This window comes from Acanthochromis polyacanthus, chromosome 6, assembly GCF_021347895.1.
Source record: "Acanthochromis polyacanthus isolate Apoly-LR-REF ecotype Palm Island chromosome 6, KAUST_Apoly_ChrSc, whole genome shotgun sequence".
NCBI classification, from domain to species: domain Eukaryota; kingdom Metazoa; phylum Chordata; class Actinopteri; family Pomacentridae; genus Acanthochromis; species Acanthochromis polyacanthus.
This window is the reverse complement of record NC_067118.1, coordinates 27,148,975-27,176,576: the sequence shown is the minus strand read 5'-3', so window position 1 is coordinate 27,176,576 and position 27,602 is coordinate 27,148,975. Positions and strand designations below refer to the sequence as shown.

General features: G+C 39.5%; 2 protein-coding genes across 2 annotated transcripts; one reads left to right on the top strand and one right to left on the bottom strand.

Moving 5' to 3' along the window:
- The first annotated feature begins 487 nt into the window (after nucleotides 1-487).
- LOC110946414 (DNA (cytosine-5)-methyltransferase 3C-like) lies at nucleotides 488-24,242 on the top strand. Its single transcript, XM_051949549.1, has 24 exons — nucleotides 488-571; nucleotides 2,352-2,491; nucleotides 3,078-3,223; nucleotides 5,876-6,041; nucleotides 8,650-8,709; nucleotides 8,982-9,037; nucleotides 9,408-9,551; nucleotides 10,266-10,331; nucleotides 10,483-10,632; nucleotides 10,731-10,838; nucleotides 13,481-13,610; nucleotides 13,879-13,995; nucleotides 14,109-14,153; nucleotides 14,248-14,327; nucleotides 14,480-14,592; nucleotides 16,148-16,331; nucleotides 17,719-17,803; nucleotides 18,007-18,152; nucleotides 18,595-18,685; nucleotides 19,068-19,216; nucleotides 19,305-19,390; nucleotides 19,498-19,567; nucleotides 19,743-19,861; nucleotides 20,978-24,242. Exons 1-24 carry the CDS (start codon nucleotides 519-521, stop codon nucleotides 21,117-21,119), a joined length of 2,646 nt encoding a protein of 881 aa, XP_051805509.1. The 5' UTR covers nucleotides 488-518; the 3' UTR covers nucleotides 21,120-24,242.
- Nucleotides 24,243-25,100: 858 nt separating this feature from the next.
- On the bottom strand, nucleotides 25,101-26,377 carry LOC110946437 (uncharacterized). The gene is made up of 2 exons (XM_022187976.2): nucleotides 26,184-26,377; nucleotides 25,101-25,497 (listed from the first exon to the last, which is right to left on the bottom strand). The coding sequence occupies exons 1-2, from the start codon at nucleotides 26,312-26,314 to the stop codon at nucleotides 25,170-25,172; spliced, it is 459 nt and encodes a 152-aa protein (XP_022043668.1). The 5' UTR covers nucleotides 26,315-26,377; the 3' UTR covers nucleotides 25,101-25,169.
- Nucleotides 26,378-27,602: the final 1,225 nt, after the last annotated feature.

The following is a 27,602-nucleotide window of genomic DNA, read 5'->3' as shown; positions in this document are numbered from 1 at the left end:
GGTAGTCCGTACAAATTTCTGGTCGTCCGTAATTTGCGGCGTTTTTTTTCAGTTGAAGCAAAAAATAAAATTGATTAAAAAGTCACTTTTTTAAAAATCTTTAATTATATCTTGTGTAACTTTAATCTACACTCCAGTAAGACTTAGATCATCATCCTGAGATAATTATGATCACTTTTAATATGGCAACTCTACATAAATAACACTGACAATTTAAATGTAGCATCAAGTCCTCCAGTAGCACTGAGATCATCATCCTGAGATCATCATCCTGAGATAATTTTTAACATAGCAACTATGTACATTATAATAAGAAAAATCGGAAATGAAACTCTTCATTATCCATTATAGCCCCCTCTGTACTGTCATTCAATGATCGAAGCGAGACCCCTAAGGAAAGTTGGGAACCGAAGCAATAAATATAAATAAATGGTTAGAGTCGGAATCGACATCGCTCAACATCACGAACCCCAACCGGAAACTGAAACCTGCGCGAAAGCGATGCGCAATGACACAAGATGGCGGCCTCCTGCAGGTTGAGAACCGAGAAGTTATTCGTTGTTTTAAATTGGTAAGATGTAATCACCGGGGTTTGTTTGTCTGTCTGTCCGTCTGTGTGTGTGTCTGTTTGTCTGTTAACAGCATAACTCAAAAAGTCATGGATGGATTTTCACCATTTTTTTACAGGATGTCCGGAAGAGCAAAAGTAACAATCGATTAGATTTTGGAGGTGATCCGGATCACCGTCTGGATCCAGGATTTTTTTGAAGGTTGAAGGACAATTGCGAGGGATGGCCGCCAGGCCATCTCTCAATTGTACAGACAGAGGTCGCCGGATCGATCCCAGGCGACGGCCGAATTCCGCGCGGCCAGTTCGGCCTGCCCGAGCGAGTCGGGACCGACGGAACGAAGCGGCGGCGACGCGTACGGTACCGTCACGTGCGCGCGGAACTTTACCGTTATGTGCGTGCGTCAAAACACTGTGCTGTTACACTGTACATGCATGTTATGCTTTGTGCACAAACTGTTAAAACTAAATTAAATCCGTCCATTACGTTTTGGGTTATGCCGTTAACAGACACACAGACAAACAAACTGATGGCCTGGCGGAGGTCTGCACTCTCCGAGTGCTTTTCTAGTTTAATATGTCTTTCTGAGCGGTCCGGGCGGACGAGCAAGAATGTAGATATCGTAATGACGAGTCGTCCGGCCGAGTTTCAAGTCGCTGCGGACGAGCGCGAAGGTCCCACATTGAAATTTTTACTAACAACAAGTTTATCAAACTATGCAGTTAACTGAAGCTCCTCATTAAATTCTGCAAGTATTTAAAGGCATTATGGAGGATGTTTTTTTGTTTAATTTGTCTGATTCACATAAAATGAATATACTGACCTTTAGTGGACTTGTATGTATGGTCTCTAAAAGAATTAAAAAAAAAAAAAAACTGTGGACATGGCAGGACCTGAAAAACATCAGCCAATCAATGCGCTCAGACCAAGGCGTTTGGTTTGCTCCCTTTCCTGTCAATCAAAAATCTTTCGGCTCAGGCCTAGTTACGTAGATTATGTACGCCTTGGACTTACGTGTTTTCTGTATGTGTTGCTTTGGTATAGCTTCGTAGTTAGCTGGCGACTTGTTTTGCTCATCTTTTTTTTACACAATGGCAGAGGAAATGTGAATATTTACTTTGCAAGTCGATGTTGGTGTGCGCCCTTAAATTTTCTGCTTGCGCTCCTAAAATTTTAAGTTAGGGGCCACTGTGCTCCTCGTAAAAAAAAAGTTAGTCTGGAGCCCTGAGATAGCATCACAGCATCACAGTAACTATGACAACAAGTGAATGCTATGTCAGCTGCCTGCTGACGATCACATGATTGCGATCCCACTACAAATCCACCGCTGTAGACTTCTCGAGACGTATCTGTTGGTAATCATACAAGTACTGAGAAGCCTTGATGGAGTACTGTGCTCTCTGAGTGCTTTTCTTTATTTGATTTTGGTACACAAACTTTGTCTTTTGCTGTCTGTGATGTTTTTGCACTATCACGGATAAGGCCTTTCCCAAATCACCTCACACAACTCAAAGTACATTGTATGGCCATTAATGCGACATGCAGTTCAGACTTGTTACATGTTGAAAGTGAGACAGAAATATTACTAGGTCCAACTCACTAAGATGGCTGTCTCGAAAAGTTATGAGGACGGTCATTCAAACATAAAGCTGACATGCGTCTTAAAGGAGTTTAGGAAAATAGACATGGACACGGGGTGATAATGATAAGGGTTTCTGTAATCTAATCATTTATTCTTAATATCCTCATATTGAATTTATACTAATCCAATTGTGGTTTTAGTCCTCAGACCTTCAAGATGGCAAATACAGAGATCGTGACTCCAGACCCCTCCAATGATAAATCCAGCCGTTTTTTTTTGGTGTCCTGGACCAACAGCCTCCTAAAGACAAAGTTCAGAAATGTACGGCAGATGGGTTCAGGTATGTACGAGCAGCCCTCATGTGGTTTTTCCTTAAACTTGGTTGAGCTTACTTGAATCACTTAGCGATGCAACAAGATGTAAACACATTTAACTGTGGCTATGTATAATCATGCCAACTTGAGCTATTGTAGCCTTGCAGTTACTTGTGACAATCTCTCCTCCTAAAACTAAAACTTAAAAACCTAAAACATGTGTTACACTAGCTGGCTAAATATATCTGTATTTTCAGGTAACAGTTTCACCTCACTGTTATTTCATTGGTATATAATCACATCACTGCAATATTTGTTCTGTGTTGAGTTCTGTTCTGTTCATGTTCCTGTCCACATTAAAATGTTCTCCACAGCTAAACCCTCATGAGCCGTAACTGTGAAACATTTTTAGGGAAAAAAGCATATGTGCTACTGTGATAGCAGAACTGACATGTATGGCAGTTCCTCAAATAAAGTTGGTCTACACAACATTCAGATAGTCATTTTTGCATAGTATGCTACTTTGCATCCTGTTTCCCTACTAAACGATAGTTCTTTTCATTTGCATGGGCAGTGCTTTCTGAATGTCTGTATGTGTGTTTAATCTGACAGGTGCATGTCACTGTCAGATCATGGACTGTGTTGTTCCTGGATCTGTTGACATGACCAAGGTAAAGTTTGATGCACAAAGTGAGGACGACTATAGGCACAACTTCAGTCTCCTCCATGATGCCTTCAGCAGTAATGGTATTACAAAGGTATGTAAAATCTCTCCAAAGACAGTGACATCATGGTTTTTTTTTTAAATTTCTGTTGCAAAAAAATATTTACCATGATCAAATCAATCCTCTGCATCCCCATATTCAATCAGCAACAACAGCAGCACTTTAACACCAAAATGAACAACAGATGAGAGACACATAAGACAATTTTGAAATCTCTTTGTCCCCATATCCCCATTAACAGGCCAGAGGGAGATGTGAAAAACTCCAACAAAACTTACCATTTTCATTTGTGTCTAATCAAAACAGCCTTACAACAGTCAGTCAGTAACACTGATATAACAAGAAAAGCAGTCAAAGAGCACAGTACTCCGCCAAGGCTGTTAATTTCTCAAATTTGTATATTCAGAAATCATGGCAACACAGAATCTGGCCATATAATATTGATCTACCTGCAAACTAAAAAATTAAATAAATTCACACACGTTGGGATGTGGCGTATGTTGGGGTGTAATTGAAGGTGTGGAGATGTATCACAAAGTTTCTGTAAACGATACATGTGAACATAGACTATTTTTCAGAGGTATAATGTGCTTCATAAGGAGGCAAAATAACAGACAAGTCTTAGACAAATACTAAAGCTCAAACTGGTATTTTAAAGAGAACAAAATATATGGAAGGCAGTGTAAAGAGGCTGAAACATACTGGGAGCCAATATAAATAAACTAAAACATACTGGGAGCCAGTGTTACAAGACTTAATCATAATGGGAGTCAGTTTAAATAGGCAGAAAAATACTGCTAGCCAATAGAAAGAGGATAAAACACACCAGGAACCAGTTTGTCGGTGTTGAGACACACTAGGAGCCAATATAAAGACGCAGAAATAACTGGAAGCCAGTGTAAAGAGGATGAAAGAATAATGGACAAGAATAGGGGCAATCAGCTAACAATAGTACATCAGAGTGCAAAACAAACTAACAAGGGAGACAGCTGTTCATGTTTCATGGCGAAGTATAAAACAAACAAGCAAACAAAGGAGACAGCAGTTCAAGTTTCATGGTGAAGCAGAAAGCAAACAAGGGAGACAGCAATTCATGTTCCATGGCAAAGCATCAAAATTGTGAATGCTGCCATGGCCACACCCTGTGACTGATGCAGATGATATTGAGAAGTTGCCATCATTATGGCCTGTTTTATATACTGTCAAGTTTGAGGTCTATTGGAGTTATCCCCTGTGAGTAGTTAACCACGGAAAATAGTCAAAATTGATAAAAATTTCACAATTAATTCAAGATGATGGACTTCCTGTTGGGTTTAGGTTTTGGGCCCCACAAACTTTGTGTTCTTCCGCACGTGTTACACGTGCCTACTAAATATCGTGGATGTAAGTGACTATTTGTTAAAAATGCCACAGGGGGCACTATAATACAGGCGGTGCCGAGAGATACATACAGTGACCTTCCTTTAGCCAAATGTGATGTGTGTGGTAACTTTGGTGAATTTCCAAGCATTCCGAATATGTCAAGAAGTATTTACTGTTTTAAAGTTAAGGATCAAATTCCCAGGGGCCACCATGGCCACGCCCTCAGACTTTTGTGGAACATCTTTTCATCACTACGTCCTGTTGTAAACACTGGCCAAATCTGAGGTCTCTTGGAGTTATCCTGTTTGAGTTTATGGCTCTTCAAAATGTCAAAAATCACCAAAAATCCCACACTTAACTCAAAATGGCGGACTTCCTATTGGGTTTAGGGGATGGCTCCAAGAGGCTTTTTTGTGTGTCCTGGTGTGCTCTGTATGCCTCCCAAATTTTGTAGATGTAGGTGAAATGTACTGCGGGGGCTATTTGTTAAAAATGCTGCAGAGGGCACTATGGCACATGCTGTGCCGAGATGCAGACAGTGTCCTTTCTTGAGCCGACTGTGATGTGTGTATTAATTTTGAGCATTGCTGCTACCTCACAAGGGTACAGAAATCTTTAACAAATGTGTGGATCCAGGCTATAAGCCGCATCACTGCCAACATCTAATGAGCTGGTCCCTGTGTCATTTCTGGCCTTCCCTGAAAATTTCATCTAAATCCCTGAGTCCATTTTTGAGTGATGTTGCTCACAGACAAATGTACGTCGATTGTCACATAACTCTGCCCCGTTCCTAGGCAGAGTAATAAACCTGTTCTAAAAAGTCTATACTACAACTCTACCAGAAATGAAGCAAAGCAGTGCTGCATCCATTTTAGTCATGGTAATACCAGGCGGCCTCTTCAGTGAATGAACTGCACTCAACAACGGTCTTAAAATGAGATAGGGTTGCATTTTAGTACCGATACGACTTTGTCCCAGTACGGATCGCTCTGGGGTGGAAAGCTTTGATTTGTTAGCTTTAGAGGTGCTGGAAGGCAAATTTTTGTTCCTTAGAAAACAGTTATGTTATCCTCCTGTTTGTAGCCCTCATGCTAAGCTAAGTGACAGCTGTCTACCTTTAGCTTTGTATTTAGTGTTCAAACATGAGTTGCATAAATCCTCTAATATCACTCTAACATACATCAAAGTAAATCAGACATGTGCTTTGCTATGACTGAACAAGAAAGTGCATTTAGCTGTTGTGTCGATATTCATTTCTGGAACAAAATATTATTTTATTGTACAGTATAGAATTGATAAATGTCATATCTTCTTTCACTGCAGACCTTACCAGTTGAGGAGCTTATAAAAGGGGATTTCAGAAGCAGCTTTGAGGTCCTGAAGTGGTTCAAGTGTTTCTACACAGAAAATGTGAAAAGTACTGAATATGACCCAGTGAAAGCGCGGAACAGCCATGATATTACCCCCATTCTGAAACCTCCTCAGTCAGGTGAGTGTAATTTAACATTTCCTTTCTTTGATTAGTGTGATGTGTTTTGCTCATCACATTTACAGCACTTGTGCAGAAATATTTTTTTGTCTACTTTGTCACAAGGTCTAAATTGGTATCTGACACAAATGAAAGCATGATAACAGTGTTTAAGATAAGTCTACGATCTGGATAGCTGCTGTAAACTCAAGAAAAAAGACTCGACTGTCCAAGAATGTTTCCCTGCAAAGCCAAGTTGCTGAGGCTCTGACTTGTACCGAGGCAGCTGCAATGGCGGAGACCTTGAAAAAATTGAGCAGATCTGTTGGCAGCTCAGGAAGCTCATTCATCACGGATGTATGTTTTCATGCTCAGGTTCAGGAGCTCTCCAGTCAGGCTCAAGAGTTCATGGTAGACCTCCATGCACAGGTACTCCTCCTGTATGAAAGTCAGCCTCAAAGCATTTTTTTTTTTGACTCGGGTATCAGGATAGCATATAATTTTACCTCAAGATCAAATGCCTTAGAGCAGGGGTCACCAACTATATTTGCCAGAGGGCCAGAATTTTACCGGACAGTCACTTTGGGGGTCGGACCCTCAAATAAAAATTAAATAAAAATCGAATTTTAGCATAACATTATTATTTGATGTTTATTTTTTATATTTTTTCCATTTCATTACAAAACTGAAGGCATTTTTAGCCTTTATGAGTCAGTGCTCCTATCACCTGTACCACAGTCAACCACTAGGAGTGATAGAGATATTTTTGCCTCATCTCAAGTCAACTTTATTCACAGAGCACTTGAAAAAGAAACACCGCAGAAGTGACAGGAAAGGGCCTCTTAACACGGGTAAAATGGCACTCTCTAAGGCCACGAAATGAAAAGTTGATGTGGAAAACAGATCCTTTAATAATGACTGGACTGACTGCTTTAATAGTGTGGACCACATGATATTTTCTCTTTGATCCTCACAATTTTGGAATCCAGTCGCGGGCCGGATTGGACGGTTCAGCAGGCCGTATTCGGCCCGCGGGCCGCCAGTTGATGATCACTGCCTTAGAGTTTGCCTGTTCACAAAAATCTTGGAATTCATGGGCAGAACTTCTATTACACTTTAGCTCTTTGTAGTTTTCAGTGATACAGACAGACAGCTTTTCAAGTTGATATGCTGCTTGTCCTTGAAGAAGCCAATAGCCTGCTCTGCACCTACACCTTATCCTTAAGAAGAAGAATCTCCACCTATCAACCTATCAAGTGTTTGCCTCGGTTTCAGTAGGAGTGTTGTGGAAGACTTCTTGAAAATGTACCTGCAGAGGCACTGCCACTGTAAAGGAAGAGCTGTTGTCATTCAACATTGCACTCTGGTTGCATTGCGGAGGAGCTTCTTTTAAATGACTGGGTGCTAAAGAGAAACACTCAGCTGCTGAACCCTCAGAACAGGCTGAAAGTGACAGGGAAAGCAGGAGGGGAGCCTGGAACCAAGCTGGGGGTCTGTATCTTGCCCCGAGGACGTCAAAACAGCTCACAAGTGAATTCTTTGTAAGGAGGAGGAGAGTGATGAGGACTATACAGAGGGAACCACGAACATGCACAGAACCTGCTGGAATAATTTTGTGTGGAACAGCCAGAGCCAGAGAGGATGGTGAACGAACACTGGATCTTTGTGGTGCTCACAGAACAGACAGCTAGTGGACTGCAATGATACAGTCACTGAATCTGGTACAAAGTCTATCAAGTAGAACCGCTGACTTCACCTTTGTATCCAACCTCTCACTGTGGCTGAAGAAGGTGGTGCAGCTGTGGAAGACTCACTGCATTGTTCCAGTGCATAAGAAAGGGTGTCCCAGTAGTCTCAACAACTACAGACCATCGATAGTAACATCTCATGAAGACCTTCAAGATACTGGTTCTGCAGCATCTTAACACTGGATGAGTAACTTCCTGGATCCTCTGTAGTTCGTGTATAAACAACATCATCATTCACCTCCTGCACAGCGTTTGCTTACACATGGAGAGACTAGGAAGTGCAGTGAGAGCCACCTTTGATTTCTCCAGTGCGGTCAACACCAACCAGCCCGTCTTGCTTATGAAGAAGCTGTCACCATGCAGGTAAACTACAACATGTTAGCCTGGATTACAGACCCCACAGATATTCATGCAGCTGTGATGGTGGACAATACCAGGCCCACCCTACATCACCGACTTCAGCTTCAACTCCATAATACCTTCAGAAGTTCAGTGATAATCCACCATTGTAGGGTGCATTAATGAGTATGAGGAGCAGTGCCTGAGACTCTTTCTTTACCTGACTTTGAAACATAAACATATATTTATTATATTTACATGCATACCCCTGACATTTAAATCAGTTTAAGTTTGGTAATTTGTTTAGCTGCTCTGTATTATGCCATTTGCTCTTCATGTACAGTTGTTGCTTGTTGCCCCTTTTCTTATTCCAGTGTGTATGTATGTGTTTAAATTCATTTAATCATGTAAATTATACAAGTATGGTAATTTTGCATCTGATTTGATGTAATAACCTGGTAAATAAGACATATCAAAGCGGTTAAGCAGAAGTGATTGCAATCAATCTCCTGTTTTATTAGCCTTTTTCTCTTATTTTCTAGATCAGAATGGCCGCAGTTTGACAGTGAAACAGTGTGAAGTTCGTCTTAAAAAGATAAATCGTAAGAGAAACGTTTTCACAACTGATGAGCACAATGTACACTATTTAAAGAATATATTAGACATGTTATTGTTGAATAAAGCATTTATTTTGTAAGATAAAGTAACTCTTAGTGTTCTTTTCAAACAAAAATTAGCCTTTTTGATATGCTTTGTAATTAGCAATATTTTCAGGACACGATCATCCTCCACCTAGTTTGAACACATCAAAATGCAGTTATAATGTCTCTGACCCCAGGACTAAAGAATTACTGTGTACTTTCTGTTTCCAAAGAACCAACAAATGGAGATGACGGTACTCCTGGAGAGAATGGGGCTATTTGGAAAGAGGTAACAGATTTTGTGTCTCTTCATCTTCTTTTTTTAATCCATTATATCTACATTGAAAAGAAATTAAATTTTAAGTGACATAGAATGGGATTATGTTAACTGTTAAAGTCTGCTTTGCTACATATGACAGCTGAAACCTGATCAACACAGAAAAAAAATGTTTTTTTTACATTGGTGTCATGAGTCTTTCATTCTTCAGCACTTCTAATATACTAACAGCTTGTTGCCTTTCCTGACTCTTTTCATCTTTGGGGTCATCATGTTCAGTGGTGTGATGAGATGCAGTTTCACTGTATGAATCTGTGTGCGTTCTGATTTACACTCGTGTGCATGATATTTGAGTGTGTAATGAGAGTGTGCTGTCTCTCAGGGGACCGTTAGGGGAGGTTATGGATGGGAGAACAGCTTGCGCCAGAAGCCACAGGCCCGTACAGTGTTTCAGGCTGGCGATAGCAACCGGTGCAAACCCGTAGATAAGGACCGCATAAATGGTCGGGAGTCCCAAGATGAGGTGGTAGGTATACTCAAGTATACTACCAGAATAACAGTGGTTCATAAATGCAACTACAGCAAACAACCCTGCACCATCTGAGATTCTTAGTAAATGTTTTTTTTACTGACTAAATATCAAGTAGTACAAATAACTCACCCAGAAATCTAACCCTTTTTTCTTTTAACTTTTTAAAAGCTTTACTGGACAAAGTGAACTCAGAAAGCTTCATTGTCAGTGGGTTGCAGTTGAAACATGCCTGTGGTGACATTAGAAACTTCACAGTAAAATGGTGGCGGTCATTATGTACACCATCGGTATGTTCACATCATATCAGTAGTGTGTGATTTCAGTAGATGCATGTGTAGAGTGCCCTTCAGTAAGTGGCACAGACTACAAAAGCAATCAAATCAGCCTAATATTTTTAAATTTAATTTCCAGTTTAGTCATATCACAGTAAATTATTCTGTGTCGCAAAACTAATGCATGAATGTCAACACTGTGGGAAACTCCCCTGCTTTTTGTTGATGTCAAATTCTCTACTATGTCAGCTGAAATTTAATATCAAGAACAGTGATTAACCGTGAGCGGTTAATTTAGAAACACATTTTCCCAAATGCACCACAAACTATAATTATACTAATGTATATTCTATAAGAAATAAAACACATTTTTCATTAATTGATCGATATCTTTTCACTTCTTCAAATATTTGTTGTACTTGTCGTTGATTTTTAGTTGGATGAAACGTCGCCATCGAGTAAACCCACACCGACCAGAGGACGACGGAAGCCTGCCTACCAGGTCATTAGCTCTTGCTGCTGGACATAGTCCACAGTAGAATTGCTCTCAGAGTCTGCAAAGCAAACATTGTCTCATATAAAAATCATTTTCAGATTTTTCTATGTCTGACACGAAAATGTGAAAAATCTGCTTTTTTTCTCGTTTTTTGCAGGATGGTAAAGGATTTCTGGCCGGAGAGCTGATATGGGGGAAAGTGCAGGGGTTTTCCTGGTGGCCTGGGTTGGTGATGCCTTGGAAAACCAAGTGTGCTCCTCCGGGTATACGGAGGGTGGAATGGTTTGGAGATGGGATGTTCTCAGAGGTTAGAAGCACAGCGCTTTGCAATCAGTTTGGATGTTTATTAGTTTGGGATAAAGAGACATTCATTCATTTTTACATGATTATTGATGTCTATTGCAGGTCTATACTGAAGGTCTTCTGCCATTTAGTGCCTTCACTAAGTGCTTCTGCAAAAACTCCTTTGCCAGCTTGCCTACCTACAAGGAAGCCATCTACCAAATCATTGAGGTAATTAGAACATTTTGTACCACACCCTTGTTTTGTGCATCGACAGCCAACATGTAAAGTAGTAGATTTACATCCTGATCTCCACTTTGCATAAACTCTCATGTTCCCTTTGTTGCTGTATATAAATCAACTAAACAGACCCATCCGTCTCATATTTAATAAATACATTGAAGATGTTAAGAAAGCAGTCAAATACATTAGAAGGAATCTCTGATCTGTCACATTTAGACTGTCAAGGCTGAAAAATCTCTATGCGTTATTTTAAGAATCCTCTCATCACACTAAACAGACGTTTTGGTGTTGTACAATATTCAAGAATTAAATCACTTGAGCAGTAATATATTATATGCGGTCTATGGTTTGTAATTGTAAATGTAGTCAAACATCTCCATCAACCACATTTACTCTTTTAAAAGAATGACGCCTCAAAACAAAGAAAATTAAAATCTCTGCAGTTCAACTAAAATGAAAATTTTTCTATCAGCTGTTAAATCAAGTGAGAGCACAGTGATTTCCATCATGCCGTGAGGCTGCACAGGAGGAGGATGCTTTGGAGAATGCAAGTGTGATATTTTCAAGTTAGTTATCTGTGAGCTACCAGTTCAACCATGTTTTTTAGCCTGCATTTGTTCACATTTTGGCACAATTTTAGTAAACAAAATTAGATGATAACAGTTTTGTTTGCAGTTTGCTGGTTAATATGAAGACAGCTGTCACTGGATTATCATGATTCCTAAAATTTCTGATTTTAAGGAGCATTTTAATATCATTTCTATTTTACGATGGGAATAAAGGCAGAAATTAAGCCACTATGAATCACAATGAATCCAGAAATATGTGTAGAATTTCAGTGTATTTTTAGGTGTGAGTTGAGAGTCTCAGACCATGTCAATCATTGCCATTACATCATTTTAGAACCTTTTGTACCACACCCTGGTGGTGTGTGTTGACAGCAAACATGTAAAGTAACAGATTTACATCCTGATTTCCATATCTGCTATGGTTGATCTGCAATTTCCCTTAAAGCTCGTGTCCGGAGTTTCTGTTTGTTTTCAATTTATGTATCATTGTTTAACAAAGCTTAAATGTGTTAGTCTAGTTCGATACTATAATACAATGTTAGTATGAAGCGATATGAAAATTTATTCATGAGCTCCGCCTTCCTCTCATAGACCCCCATGTTATTCCAAAAAGCGCCGGTCGCTGCCGACCAATCAAGTTCGAGCTTCAGCTTTGTCATGCTGTCAATCAACGGTTACGCGCACAGCAAGCAAGCCCATGCAGAGGTCCGCGAGCTACGCACTACGCAACCGCGCGCACATTTGTTTTGCTTGTGGAGGAGAGAGCATCAGGGCTCAGCAACTTCCGGAAAAGTTACCAATCCCACGGCTTGTCAGGCCAAGAGACTGCAGGACGTTTTTTGGCTCGGGGTGCTCGCGTCGCTCCCGGACCACGGCTTCCATAGCCCGCCTGACGGCTTCGTTTAGATGCCCGACCTCTGGAGGAAGATGTTGGGGCGTCTGGGACATACTCTTCGTCAGAGAAGTCATGCAATTCTGAACTCTAGATAGAAATAAATAAACAATGTAACACATATACGCGCGTAAATGCACTAAGTTTGATAAACGACGTCATCGAGAGGGATACACGAGTGTAATCACATATTGAAACTTTACTCGTTAGTCCTAGCAGATTCATGTTATTTTGGTATTAGGACAAGTTAGACTCAATACAGAATTCTAACGTAATTCCTTTATTATTTACTAAATGTACTAAATGTAGAAGAGTGGAAAACAGCAAAACAGGCGAGATGCTGCAGCACTGCGGGCACTCCTGTCAGGTACTGCGCGCGTGCACAAATAAAGGGGCGAAATCAGAGGGAGGGTGGGACCAACAGTGTTTTGGGAGACGCTGCGATTCAAACTCCGGACACAAGCTTTAATCTTCCTCTTAGCAACATTTTCTTTGACCACCAGTGTAACACCATTATGCTTCAGTGTAGTCCCACATTTCTAAATGTAGTATTTAAAAACTACAAGTAAATGAACTTCATGCCATTTGTTCTGTACCGTGTCACTGTCAGCAAACAGTTAAGGTCCTGTAGCAAATCTATTTCATTACTAATATTTAACACTTGTCTTTGTTGTTTATTCAGGCTAAAAATCTGAAGTTTTGCTAAGTGGGATAAAACTGTGAATAAGCTTGTTTTATGAAAAATCCATCAACCCATTAACATTCACCCTTTTCCCTTTTTACAAATAAAGATTAAGAGCATGGAAGTACGTTGTTTGTTGGACTTTTACAGTGTAAACAGTGATTCACCAAGTTTGAGCCCTCATAGATGGCAGATAAAGTAAACCATAATTTTGCATCCATTATCATTGATGTATCAATGATGTATAGATGGTTAAATGTGATTGGGATGTCAATAAAAATACCACTGCAGAATTTTTATTTTGGTCGGTGAGTGTTACAGGGTTAATGGTAAAAGTAAAAATTATAATATTTCTGCTCATCTGTCAGCAAAAGGCTATTAGTCCAAGAGGTTTTGTATCACTCAGAGCCACGCAGCGAATTTGTGCCAGAATGTTTCCCACACATGTACCATGGCTTTAGATTCTGATCACTTCTGTAATCTGCAGTTGGCAGGTGAGCGGTGTGGAAAGCCTTTTGTCGAGGCAAAAGGTGATAAAGAAAAAGAGCTGAAGCTGATGCTGGACTGGGCTGTTGAGGGATTTCTGCCTACAGGGCCTGAGGGATTTTTACCTGCTGGTATGTACACGTTTATAAATCCTTCAAAAATAGTTTCACTTTTCCAAAATCTCTTTTTACTGTGTTCCTTCATCGGGGAGGGCAGGTTTCTAAACACATACAGAACATTATGACAGATTTGTTCATGGTTTGGCTTGTAGAGAGCCTCAGAGAGTAGACTGGTGCAGACAGTTCTGCTGAATGTATTGAGGTTTTAGAAATAAAATGTTTCTTGTCATGTTTTGTCTTAAAAAATCTTCACAATTTCTATATTTTCCTGCTCTTCAAGATTCTTCTGCGCAAGTTGATTCATCTGACTCGGCCCTGTCCGACTACCAGCCCCCAGCAAAACGAAAGTCTCTTATTAAACATAAATCAAATGCACCCGGCATCATCGATATCAGAGGTATGTTTTATTTATTTCATGGAATCCAGACTTGTAAATACAAACATCGGACAGACTCCCTGGTGTGGGCATAGACTTGACAATTTTCTTCCTTTTTGTGATTTTCTTTGCAGAATCAATAATAGAAAAGCTCAAAGTGAAAGGCAACACAATTGAAGGTAAGTTAATTGTGAGTATATGGAATACATTTGTGACTTAAAATATCTGATAAAAACACAGACTTCTTCATTTTAAGGTGATGTTTTATTTCAGATTTTTGTTTGTCTTGTGGATCGTCTGAGATTGCAGTGCAGCACCCGTTATTTGAAGGTGGTCTCTGTCTAAAATGCAAGGTAACCTAATGCAACATTGACCTATCTCTGTCCGCTTTGTGTGGTCTGCTTTCCTCCATCCCAGTCAAGTGTCTAAATGTTTAACCTCCATCTGAAACACAGCTGCCATTAACATCCAAAATGCTGCAAAACGACCCTGTCACTGTTTGCAGGCGAACTTCTCAGAGACACTGTATCGCTACGATGATGACGGCTACCAGTCGTATTGCACTGTGTGCTGTGCAGGGTTGGAGGTCGTCCTGTGTGGCAACGCCAGCTGCTGCAGGTAAACTCTACTTAGGTGTTTCCTTTTATTTTTATTTCACAGTTCAGGCTCATCTCAAGTAGGAGTAACTGCACCCCCATTTTACTTTGGAGGATGCAAATATAGTTTAAGTGTGATATTTTGAAGTTAGTTATCTGTGAACTACAACTTCAACCATGTTATTTAGCTTGTATTTGTTCACATTTTGGCAAAGTGGCACAATTAACTCATTGGCTGCCAGCTGTTTTCAGAGCAAATACCCCCCTACTGCCAGAGTTTTTAAGAATTTTGACAGAATTTTCAAGATCTACAGAATATCAAGTTTTAAGACTACATAAACATTGAAACTATCGAAAGAAAGTGTAGATTCTCTTCTTTCATCAGGAAAAAAAGTTTGTTTCTAGCATTTTCAGTTCTAAAGTTATCGGCAGCAGAACATAGGGTCGTTTCAGCAAAAACACCTGTTTTTGACCAAAAAACAGAGATAACGAGCTTTTTGTACAGAGAGGCACATCAATCACTTTGATGCCAACATTTTTTGGTTTAGTGACATCCCACACAACTGAACAGTTGTTTACTTATATGAAACAACAAAAACAACTCGGAAAAAGCATTTTGAGGTCAAATTTTTAACCTTTTGTTAGCTAAATCATTTATTTACAAACAAACAACACAAGTCAACATTTTGGTTCAGAACAATACATCTTACAAAATATAAACAATCTATTTTTAGGCATGTGTGTGTGTGTCTGTGTGCTCGCTCTAAACTCATCTGACTCGGCTTCGTCAGATGAGCTCAAGAGAGCGGTGGTGGCGAAACCGAAACCGAAAACTAGCGCGGCTTTGATCGCCAGCGGCTGTTGGCAACGGCACTTTTTGCTGTCGCCCCACCATGGTCAATGTCTTTGTCATTCTTTTGGCCCACCGCAACACTCTCACGTTCCAAAACTCCAGGATTTTCACCGACAAGCTCCGACAGACTATCCTGCAGCCCCCCCAGTCAAAAAACATGATTGACGTCTATAGACGTCATTGGCAGCGAATGAGTTAAGTACACCGAATTAGCTGTTAGCTGTTTTCATCTGCAGTGTGCTGGTTAAGTTACAGACAGCTGTCAGTGAATTCTCAGGATTCTTAAATTGTCAGATTTTAAGAAGCATTGTAGTATGATTTTTGTTTTATGATGGCGATAAATGTAGGAAGTAAGGCACTATATACCACACTGAATTTGAATATGTATAGAATTGCTGTTTTTTTTTATTTCTGAGTTAAGAGTTACAGTACATTCACGGCAGTCATTGCTGTTGCACCAATTATTGACTCTAACCATCTCAAATGAACATTCTTCAGCACCCCGGTAGCTCAGCTGGTTGGGCAGGTGACCCATAAACAGAGGCTATAGTCCCTGATGCAGCGGTCATGGGTTTGAATCTAGCCCATGGTCATTTGCTGCAGTTCAGTTTGAGCATTTTTGTCTGCATTCTAACTTTCTAAATGACAAAATAAGGAGAAATCTTAAACAGCAGGGATGGTCGATGGTAACTAATCACGCATGTTTGTTCTGTATCTGTCCTAGATGTTTCTGTAAGGACTGTCTGGACATCCTGGTTGGGCCGGGAACCTTTGACAAGCTTAAAGTTATTGATCCGTGGAGCTGCTACATGTGCAAACCGTCACAGTGTGATGGAAACTTCAAACTAAGACCAGACTGGAGCGTTAGAGTTCAAGATTTCTTTGCCAACAACAGCGCCATGGAGTTTGTATGTACCACACTTACTTCAAACTGTATAACATTGATTTGTTCTGGTGATGAGAGAAGAGCTGTCCATTGACGTAAACATCCTGTTTTGCCTTGTTATATACTCATGGTTTTAGTTGTAGCATGTAGGTGAATGAAGATACAAAGTAATTCCCATCTTTGTTTTAAATTAAATGTATGTTTGTAAGTGATGCAATATTCAATCAATGAATTTAATCCTGTCTGGTTATGACAGATGTTAGAAGATTTAAATGAAAGTCCCTCAGGATTGACAGGCTTGCTTCCTTACATTTGTTATGTATTAAAACCTAGAAGTCTGAATCTGTGTTTCTGAATCTGTCACCAGCACACTGCTCAAGATGGAAATGCTCAGCCATGCCGTTAACTAACTCATTCATGATGTTTCGTCTGCATATAGACGAGGTTGAAAACTTGATTTTCAGTAGAGATGACCTTTAAGATTCTGCCCGATTAGGCAAGGGAAATTTTTTAGTGCTGCAGCTAAAAATTACTTTATTCATTAATGATTGATAAATCCTAAAAAATATCAATCACAGTTCCCTTGACTTCAAAGTAACTAAATGATGTGCATATACAGTATATATGCTTTATATTTAGTTACTTAAGCTTGAGATAAAACCTGACTGATCTGGCTGAAGGACATTATTATTCACTTGGATGCCACACAGTTCAGATTTGACCAGTGATTGCGGGACTTTTAGGTTGGATTAGAATTTTCACCTCCTTGGGGGATTTTGCTTGAAGTTAAAAGTTAAATTTTAAATTTCTACAAGTGATTTGAGAATAACTGGTTAGGATCCAGGGGTCAAAATTATCCTCGCCTAGAGACTTCCTTATATGCTTACCTCTGAGTATATGACAGGTCTGAGTGAAAATGTGCTGTTCCTGTGTGTATGATGTGAGGGCTGGAAGAGGAGCAGTTTTTTGATGTTGGAAAGTTGCCTTCGGCTGTGTTTACCAGTAGGTTATCAAACATGTCAGAAATGAAATGAGGTGATTAATAAAAGCTTCAGCTGTGTAATTTTTTTTATTAATAATGAGTGTACTTTCACCTTTAATTACTGATGGGAGCAGTTTGGAGGACTTGTGCTTTAAGGGTTTCAAATAATCTGAAGAATGCAGCTCCATTACCATTGAATTACAGAGTCATGATACTCAGGTTTTAATAAGAGAAGTTTTCTTATGAAGGTGATGACCTGGATCATCTGCTGTCTGAGGCTGAAACCACTCAGAGTTTGTGCCAGAAGCTCTTGAAAGGGACCAATGTTTATTTTTACAGCAATTTAAGGGGAAAAAAAAACCCACATATTTTATGTATTTCTTACTGTATTTACATGGATTTTATTTTGATTTTTTTTTAATCACAGGAGCCTCACAGAGTTTACCCCTCCATCCCTGCTGATCTACGCAAACCGATCAAGGTGCTGTCACTTTTCGATGGCATTGCAACAGGTGGGTTTAACACATTGTCTGACAACCAAGCAAACTCTAATATGGTTTTTAATACGAAGTCAGCTGGCGTCTGTGATATTCTGTTTCTACAAAAACACTAATAAAGCGCTTTGGAAGGTGGAGTTGGGGAGTTACCTGAATCAAAAATACAGATGTAGTGGGAGACAGTAATGCAGCTAACATTAAACTTTTATTATTAACAGGATACTTGGTGCTCAAAGACCTGGGCTTCAAGATCGAGCGATACATTGCTGCAGAGATCTGTGACGATTCGATCGCTGTGGGGATGGTCAAACACGAGGGCAAGATTGAGTATGTCAACGATGTTCGCACCATTACAAGAAAACATGTGAGTACACTGGAGACGCATTACTCTGACCGTCTGAAAATACATCTGTGTTTAGGGCAATTTTATTACACTGAAAGGCCTAAAAACAATATTAAACAGCCCTTATTATACTCGTGGGGGTCTTCCCTTCACTGTGTTGTATAGCAAAGGAAGTTAATATTTCCCACAGAAATGACTGCACCTTATCTACCTGAAATGGCTCATCAGACTATGCTTTTCAGGAGGGGAACCTTAAAGAGACAGACGTTAAAACAGAACGCTTCAGACAGTGGAAGACGAGGTGTATAGTAATGAAATGTACAGTGTTGCAAAGTAGTATGTTTTCTTTGAACATTAAAGCATGTAAACATATTCTAGCAGACCCCCAAAAATATAATGTTGAACCTGTAATGGTAACTCTGCAAAACATGAACTAAACTGGAGCTCTGTTTGTGTGTTGAAGCTGGCTGAATGGGGTCCATTTGATCTTCTGATTGGAGGCAGTCCATGTAACGACCTGTCCATGGTCAACCCTCTTCGAAAAGGATTATTTGGTATGAAGCTTCTAGAGGCATTTTTTTAATCTTTAGATACTGAATAATAGCACTATACATTTCAGTGTCCTTCACCTACTAAGACTTGAGTGTCAGTTGGGCTTGCATTTTAGATTTCTTCTAGTTATTTGGGATAAAGAGTAACCAAAAATATTATAATAATAATCAGATAATATGTATTATCTGATTATTATATTTTCCTGCTTCTTCTTCTTCTCATTATCATCATCATTATTATTATTATTGTTATTATTATTATGAACAATGCAGTCTTTTTGAAAAAAAAAAAAATGGTGTCCACATATGGTTTTGGGAGGTCAACACACCAACTCTTGTTTACAGAACCTTTATTTCTGTTTGTCTTTCTGTGTTTGTCCTGCAGAGGGCACTGGGAGGCTCTTTTTTGAGTTTTACCGCATACTGACCTTGCTGAAGCCGAAGGAAGATGACAACCGTCCGTTTTTCTGGTTGTTTGAGAACGTGGTTTTCATGAGCGCCCATGACAAGTCAGATATTTGCAGATTCCTTGAGGTAATCATATTTGATCATTGCTGAAAGAATGTTGTCAAAGAAAAAAAGGTATTAAGTGTAACTACTTGCTTTCTGACATTTTTTCCAGTGTAATCCAATTCTTATTGACGCAGTGAAAGTCAGTCCTGCTCACAGAGCACGTTACTTTTGGGGAAACCTACCTGGCATGAACAGGTGCATACTAATACATTCATATTCCTTCCCTAATGCATGTTAGCATACTAAAAGAAAATTATTTTATCTTTGGAAAGCTGACTTCATCTTACTGTGTTTCCTTTTAGAGCTCTCGCTGCATCTCAAGATGACAAAGTGTGTCTTCAGGATTGTTTGGAAAATGGTCGTCAGGCAAAGGTAGAAGCATTATTTTAGTATATTTTGTTCATGTTTTCATAAAATATTTAGTTTGCAACATAATGGTGATCTAAAATTTCAGAGCTGATTAATGCTGGTTTTCTGAGAAGCAACTGTGTAATCAGGAGACTTTAAATAACTCTGTTGTGTTTAAATTTGTCGACTCTTCATGCAGTTTGACAAAGTCCGCACTATCACCACAAAGTCCAACTCCATAAGGCAGGGGAAAACCGGGTCACTACCTGTCACCATGAATGGCGAGGAGGACTACCTGTGGTGCACTGAATTGGAACAGTAAGTACAGCATATACCGGTCAGACATAACATTATGGCCACCTTGCTTATTATTATGTTGGTCCTCTTTATGCTGCTGAAACTCCTCTGACCCAGTGGGGCATGAACACAGGACCTCTGAGGATGTCCTGTGGCATTGGGATGATGGCAGTGAATTCTGGGGGTTCTGTGGGTTGCAGGGTGGGGCCTGCCTCGATCAGGATTATCTTGGCACATCCCACAGATGCTCAATAAGATTTGGATGTGGGGATTGAGGAACCCAAGTGAACAGCTTAGCTCTATCATGTTCCCCAGGTCACTCCTGAGCAGTTTTTGTTTTGTGTTGAGGTGCATTGTCCTGCTGAGGGTGGCAACTGGCATCAAGGACTGCTGTCGCCATGGGGGGTTGTTTGATCTGCAATGTTTAAGTGGGTGCTACATGTCAGACATCCACATCAACGCCAAGACTAAAGGTCTCCCAGCAGAACGTTGCATTATACCAAGATAATCAGTCTTATTTGCTTCACCTGTCAGTGGTCATAATGTTGTGGCAGATCGGTGTATAGTTTAGTTAATTATTTCAGAGGGATTTTATTGAGTTTTTATAGTGACCTGCTGCTGCTACAGACAATATTATTATATAAATTTTCTTTGGGATTGAGAGAAGAACACCCAGAACAAAAATCGCACAGGCACATGAAGAGCATGTCTCCTGGTTTGTACCCAAAGTCTTCTTGCTGTGAAGCAACATTGCTGACAGCTGCAGAGTGTAACTTCTCATCACTGATGCATTATGGAAGCTGTGGTTAAAATGTAAAAAAAATCCCCCAAAAATACACACCTTCACCAAATGTAATACCAAATGACACAAATGCTCTCATGGCTGCATGAGGGTTTGATGAATCGATTGACTGTGGAATGGACATTTATGTAATCCACTTATAGAAAACTCTACTCGCAAAGAAACAGTCCATGTAGATAAATTATTTCGTCTTCAAATTAGGTAAGTCCAACACTATGACGCCTTATTTCACAAACAGTTTGACCCAGTGTGTGAGTGATATTTCATAACAGACGCATGTTCAGTTAGGTAGTTTTTTGGAAACTTCAACTTTCCTCATGTGGTCGTCTTTTTAGGATCTTCGGCTTCCCCAAACATTACACAGATGTGAACAACATGGGCCGGATGCAAAGACAGAAGGTCCTGGGTCGCTCCTGGAGTGTCCCTGTAATCCGTCACCTCTTCGCCCCACTGAAGGATTACTTTGAATGTCAATAACAACGGTGAATCTTCACATCAGAGCAGCAGCGGTAAACCCAATGCCTTATCCTGCCCTGTGTTACCAGGTTGCTCAAACTCTCCAGTCTTTATCTGAAAGGCCTAATTTAGTTTTCACTATTTTAACATTTAGAAATGATTTGCTCATGAGCCTCTTTTAATCCTGTGAATTATCAGTCATCCATGATCTTGTATCACCAGCAGGCACATACACTGTTCACTTTGGTTTATTTACAGGTTTACTTTGAAACGATGGTGCTCAAACAGTAAAGTTACTCAGTCTACAGGCCTGTGTCACAAAGCGAGATGAAACGGTTACTCACATTTTTCTGTATCACAAAGCTGGCTCACCTTCAACGTAGTAGATCACCATGGTAACGGGAGTAGGTTCACTTAAGAGGATCGGATCATACACAGCCAACAACTCCATCACCTAGGTATAGTGGGAAAGAGAGTTTACAGTGAAGTGCAACAGAGATACTTTTATGGATCAGTCACTCTGTATACTATGATGATAACACTGGGGCGATAGGAGACACTTTTGCACACTTTTGTGTCTAGTCTAAGATTTAAACAGAGCCTTTACCACACTGCCAGGTAGACCTTAACATGGTTGCAATTAATAATGTTTTTACTCTTTACTTTTGTTTTGATTTTAGTTTACTGTTCTGATTGAGTGTTAACATCTCACATCAGCACTTTTGGTAGCAGCAGCTGACGACAGCAGTGAGTTCATGCATTTAGTGAAGCATTTAGAAGCCACTTCTCAGGACCAGGAGGCCAGCAGCACAGATTAGGGAGTGACTACTGGTCTCAAAGTCATCCGGTGGCTAGAACTCTGATTGATGCTGATGTTGCTCCATCACAGCTGCATGTGTAAGTAGCTCCCATAAATATGTCAGTCTTGTGTTTACAGCTATTTATTCTTCAGTTTAACTTCAACTGTATTTATATGTATCTTCTCACGCCATAAGAAAAAATGCTCCAAAATGTTCCTGTTTTGTTCAGTGCCAGGTAACCCAAAGAGCCAGTGAGCTCGCTTCGTGATACAGGCCCCAGCTCTCTACCTCAACACCGATTTCTTTGTTTATAATCTACAGTTACACTTTTTTCATCTTTGTTAATTTATGACTTTGAAACTTGGGAACTTTTCTTTCTTTCTACATGTCCTGTATTTTATATCGTCCTACTGTACATTGTGACCAGGGACTTTTAAGTCTGATCTGATCATTCTCTTCCTGATTAGATCATCAAATGTGATTAATTTTATTTCTTTTACTGCCTGATAACTGATTCAACTGACTGGTTATTTTTTAATCTGTATTTTATTACATTTTTAACCAAATTCTATTCATCCCACTGAAGTGCGCCAGTGATTTTTTTCCAAAATCCCTTCACTGGTTTTGTGTCGGTGCTCACATTTTATGTGTTTTAAGGACTGTTATTTATACAAAACCAAAAATATTTTGAATCTACTCTCTGAGGACTGTTAAAACTGTGGCTGTTAATATTTCACTAGGGTGCTCTTAACACTGCTGAGGTCTCACTTTAAAAACATTATATGTAGCATCTTCTAAAGTGGGAGTCATGTACCTTAGAGCACTGTGACAGTAGTTTTGCAAGTGCATGCTTTAAAACAAAAAAGTCAACTATATTTCTGTACTGAATAAGGTTTTGTCAAAGCACAGAAGCTGAAAAGCCTTTAATGTCATCGATCCCTTTTACAAAAAACGAGAGCAGCATGTAGCTTCCTCAGGGGCAAACAACAACACGCAGGTAAAGACAGTAAGAACAAGAGACTGAAGCATGTTTGTACCCTACTATGGCTTTGTTTTGTTTTTGAAGCACTGAAGTCAAATAAAAAGGTGAACAACTATAGAAACTAATGATAGCGTTAGGCCAAATATCGAATACAACCATGAAATTTAAAAAAGAAAACACTTAAAGCCCCTTACATTTTATGAAATTCTTCTAACAAGTAAGTGTTTCCTGCTATTTTTATTATTGTATTTTCTCCAAACTCCACATAATTACAGTTACTTTTTTATACAGAACTATCAGATATAAATGTTGCCTGAACAGTCAGACAAAAGCGAAACAGCTGCTTGTTTTGACTGACATGAAAATATTGAGATGAAAAGTCCCAACAACACCTAATTCTGACCTGAAACTCGCTCTGTGTTGGATTACTTTTTTCTGGTTTGTTGGTTTTCATACAACTTAGCCTGGCTGGAAGCTATAGCTGAATAATCAGAGTAGGTGACGTATTCTTAGTTTAAAGCTTCTGAAATGACAGGATTCATTGCTTATGTTCTCTGAATATCAGAATATTTACATTTGTTATTTTTCTCTGTAATTTTTTGGCTAGAATTATAAATATCGCAATTCCTTTTGAAATATGTAGTATTTTTAGATCTTGATTGACTGTTGGTGAGACAAAACAAGACATTTGTGCTCCAGGAAGTTGTGTTTTGATTCATTTTACTGGCCAGATAAACGTCAATTATGAAAAAATATGCAGATTGTTTAGATTTACTGTTTGTACTGATATAACCACTGATACAGTCCTTTAAAGCTCAATGAGACTAAAAATGGTGCGAAATTTTTTGGTTTTTAAAAGGAAAACTTTTGTAACTCTAACATCAGCAGTACTGTTCAGGTGTCCCTAGGTTGTGATTTTATGTACACTTGTGTTATTGTTATTCAGGTTAATCATGTTAACTTTACTGAAAGTTAAGATATCAGAGCTGCCTTAGCTTCGAGTGTCCTTTGGTTGATCATGCATAAACATTTCGCTGTTTGTTATCAACAGGCCTACAGCGAAATGTTCTAATGTGACACTTTTACCTCACTGTTGCTTTGATGGTGCTGCCGTACCGGTGCTAACTTTGCATGTAGTTTTTTTTAGTCTTTTTACATTACATGTTACCTGTGATTATAACTGGAACCAGCTGAAAGTGAACTTCCCTTGTAGGTTTTTGTTTTGCAGTGTGTTGATTGTTCAACTGTGTGTTTTTATCAGATGAAAAAGTAATGTAGAGAAATGTTAGTGTGACAGTCAAGTATCTTGGTGAGAACAACACATGTTGGGACACAATGAATTAAAGTGAGATGCATGCTCTGGCTCTTGTAAGTGCTAATTATTTCATTTCTGTGTGTTGCTTTTTAATATCTATTAGTTCTGGATTAAATTTCCGAAAATTAACTGGAAAAAACGTCATTTCATCTACATTACTGCTTACACGTGACTAATTAAGGACATTCATTCAATCCTTGAATCACTGGAATTCAAATATTCGGATCTCAAAGTAAATGTTCGGATACCACCGTCACGACCAGATATTGTCCAGCCCTACAAAGTATGTAGCCTGACTTGAATCCAGTAAAACAACCTCAGAGTTTGTTTGTTGGGTTTTTTTTGCCTTTTTTGTATGAGTACAGTGTAGACAGACAGGAAAGAAGGGAGAAGAGTTGGGAAAAGATATGCAGTAAAGGTCCATGAGCGGGAATCAAACCTAGGCCGCTTCGTCGAATCTTAGTAATGACAGATGTACTGAGTTTTGTTGCATTGAGTTTCTAATGTGGGGACTGTATTTTAATATAGTAAATTTGAATTTTTAGTTTTTACTTTTGAAAAGGGACAAATTCCCGACTGGTCATCTTAGAAGTAATACAATTACAGTAAGGTGATATGGCAGGGTGTGTACTCACCTCTGTTGCATACCGTATGTCACAGCAAAACAAAGCTTGTTGCTTGAGTTTGATTCTTCTGTCCAGTTGACACATATTCTCCTAAGGTTCAAATGAAATGCTTCAAACAGAAAATACAAATATACTGCAGGTAGAACAGAGAGATGGTGCTGAGTAACTATTTCTAAGTTGAATGCTAAATAGTTTCTGGCTTTCCATCATCATGACACATCACCATTTCAACAAAGCTGGCATGTCCATCTAGATAAAGAGAAACAACCTAAAGCGACATTTGGTTAAACTTCATCATGTTCTTTATTTACACACTTCTATATGCACGGTGCTGTAAAGAGTGAAAAGTCATTTGGAAGACGATGCTGTTTCCCAGGGTTTCAGTATCCGCACCATCTGAGAAGGAGTAGGACTCTGGTTGCTTGGCTGTATGTCCAGTTTTTTCACTCCAGGTACTTCCTTTCCCTCCTGAATGAGTCGCATCACCTCCGCAAAGGAAAGCTGCTGTGTCTCTGTGTGTACAGATGCATCCGTTTGGTTTTTACTGACATCAAAGTCTGAATGTGGATGCGTCTTCTGGTCCAGCTGCTCAACAGCGAGGCCTGAGGATGAGGAGACACGAGGAGATGAAGAGCTCCACTGTTTGTAGCTGCTTCGGTCTATGGGCTCAACGAACCTGGAGGTGACAGACAGGAGACAAAAATAAAAAATTTGAACAGCAAACAAGAGCTAGTTTCCTATTATTTAATCATTTAAATACAGCTTGCAAAGTACAGAAGTTCAGATTTGACCAGTCTGTACACAGCAGCATTAGATCTGACTGGGGTCAAATGTGGATGAGAACAAAGCAGCAAAATCTCCCTTTTCTCATTTTACATAGAGAATGAAAAGGTCATAGACCACAGTCTGTGTTCTTTTACCTCTCTGGGACAACTTAGTGCAGTTTATATACAGTGTTTTTGTTACTGTTTTGGACCTGGTTGAATGTGGTCTTCAGGCCAAAGCAGTGAAATCTCCCTTCTCACAGACCTGAAGTTTTGCAGATCAAGACTTTCAATAATCTAGACCAGATTTGACCTCTCTGTAAATAGTAGTGTTCGATCTGACAGTTTGTTATGAATTGCAGTGAAGCAGAAAATGGAAGCACTGGAGTGAATCCCAAAAGCTTGTTTTTAATATTACATACAGATTTTCACATTAGTTTTAAGTAACAAAACATAAAATGAAATAGAAGAAATACACAACAGAATTGGAATAAAGAGGGAACGTTTAGCAGCATACAAATATGTGTCACAGTTCATTCACATTTAGATCCGGATAGATTTGTTAAGTTGCATGTATGTAAATAATGTAAGTCTCTACCTGTTGTAGAAGAACAGTTTGAGGTCCTGCAGGTCGGTTTCTTCGGACTTGTTTAAAGATTTCAGACCGTCCACAAACCGCTGATCAGCCTCGAAGTTATAAGAGTCAAACCGCGAAAAGACAGGCTCCATATCAACTCAAATGTTTCATCCTCAGCTGCTCTAAAACAGCAGCACTTCCGGTTTTGTTTGTGTTTGGCATCAACAAATTTTAACAGAGAAGGTCCTCAGCGGAGAGAAACAGCAAAGGCTCTGCTTCAACGCCCCCGCAGGTCACATACAGGACTGCAGCTACACGCAGACGGAGAAATTCACCTTTTACTCTAATAAAACCAAGGTATGAAAACAGTTAGACTCTCTGCTTGGTTATATATTGATTTCAAATCTTTAAGGGTAAGTCCCTCAACATTCATTGTCTCATTTAAACTGAGGACTTTGTTTGTTTTAGTGTTTAATTTGGACAGAGCCAGGCTAACCGTTTTACCCGCGCATACCTTATACACACGTGGACAAAATTGCTGGTACCCCTCAGTTAAAGAAGGAAAAACCCACAATTTTCACTGAAATCACTTGAAACTCACAAAAGTAACAATAAATAAAAATTTATTGAAAATTAAATAATCAAAATCAGCCATCACTTTTGAATTGTTGATTAACATAATTATTTAAAAAAACAAACTAATGAAATAGGGCTGGACAAAAATGATGGTACCCATAACTTAATATTTTGTTGCACAACCTTTTGAGGCAATCACTGCAATTAAACGACTTCTGTATTTGTCAATGAGCGTTCTGCAGCTGTCAACAGGTATTTTGGCCCACTCCTCATGAGCAAACAGCTCCAGTTGTCTCAGGTTTGATGGGTGTCTTCTCCAAATGGCATGTTTCAGCTCCTTCCACATATGTTCAATGGGATTCAGATCTGGGCTCATAGAAGGCCACTTTAGAACAGTCCAACGCTTTTCTCTCAGCCATTCTTGGGTGTTTTTGGCTGTGTGTTTTGGATCGTTGTCCTGTTGGAAGACCCATGACCTGCGACTGAGACCAAGCTTTCTGACACTAGGCAGCACATTTCTCTCCAGAATGCCTTGATAGTCTTCAGATTTCATCGTACCTTGCACACTTTCAAGACACCCTGTGCCAGATGCAGCAAAGCAGCCCCAAAACATTACTGAGCCTCCTCCATGTTTCACCGTAGGGACAGTGTTCTTTTCTTCGTATGCTTGGTTTTTGAGTCTATGAACATAGAGTTGATGTGCCTTACCAAAAAGCTCCAGTTTGGTCTCATCTGTCCAAAGGACATTCTCCCAGAAGCTTTGTGGCTTGTCAACATGCATTTTTGCAAATTCCAGTCTGGCTTTTTTATGAGTTTTTTTCAGCAGTGGTGTCCTCCTTGGTTGTCTCCCATGAAGTCCACTTT

What these genes read in the sequence shown, in the direction of transcription:
- LOC110946414 (XM_051949549.1), top strand. Translation starts at nt 519, where the DNA reads ATGGCGGCCTCCTGCAGGTTGAGAACCGAGAAGTTATTCGTTGTTTTA. An exon ending in GGGAGTCCCAAGATGAGGTG is followed by an intron (nt 9,552 to 10,265) that starts GTAGGTATACTC and finishes GTTGATTTTTAG; the next exon opens with TTGGATGAAACGTCGCCATC. An exon ending in GTCTCTGTCTAAAATGCAAG is followed by an intron (nt 14,328 to 14,479) that starts GTAACCTAATGC and finishes CACTGTTTGCAG; the next exon opens with GCGAACTTCTCAGAGACACT.
- LOC110946437 (XM_022187976.2), bottom strand. Translation starts at nt 26,314, where the DNA reads ATGGAGCCTGTCTTTTCGCGGTTTGACTCTTATAACTTCGAGGCTGAT. An exon ending in AAACTGTTCTTCTACAACAG is followed by an intron (nt 25,498 to 26,183) that starts GTAGAGACTTAC and finishes TGTCACCTCCAG; the next exon opens with GTTCGTTGAGCCCATAGACC.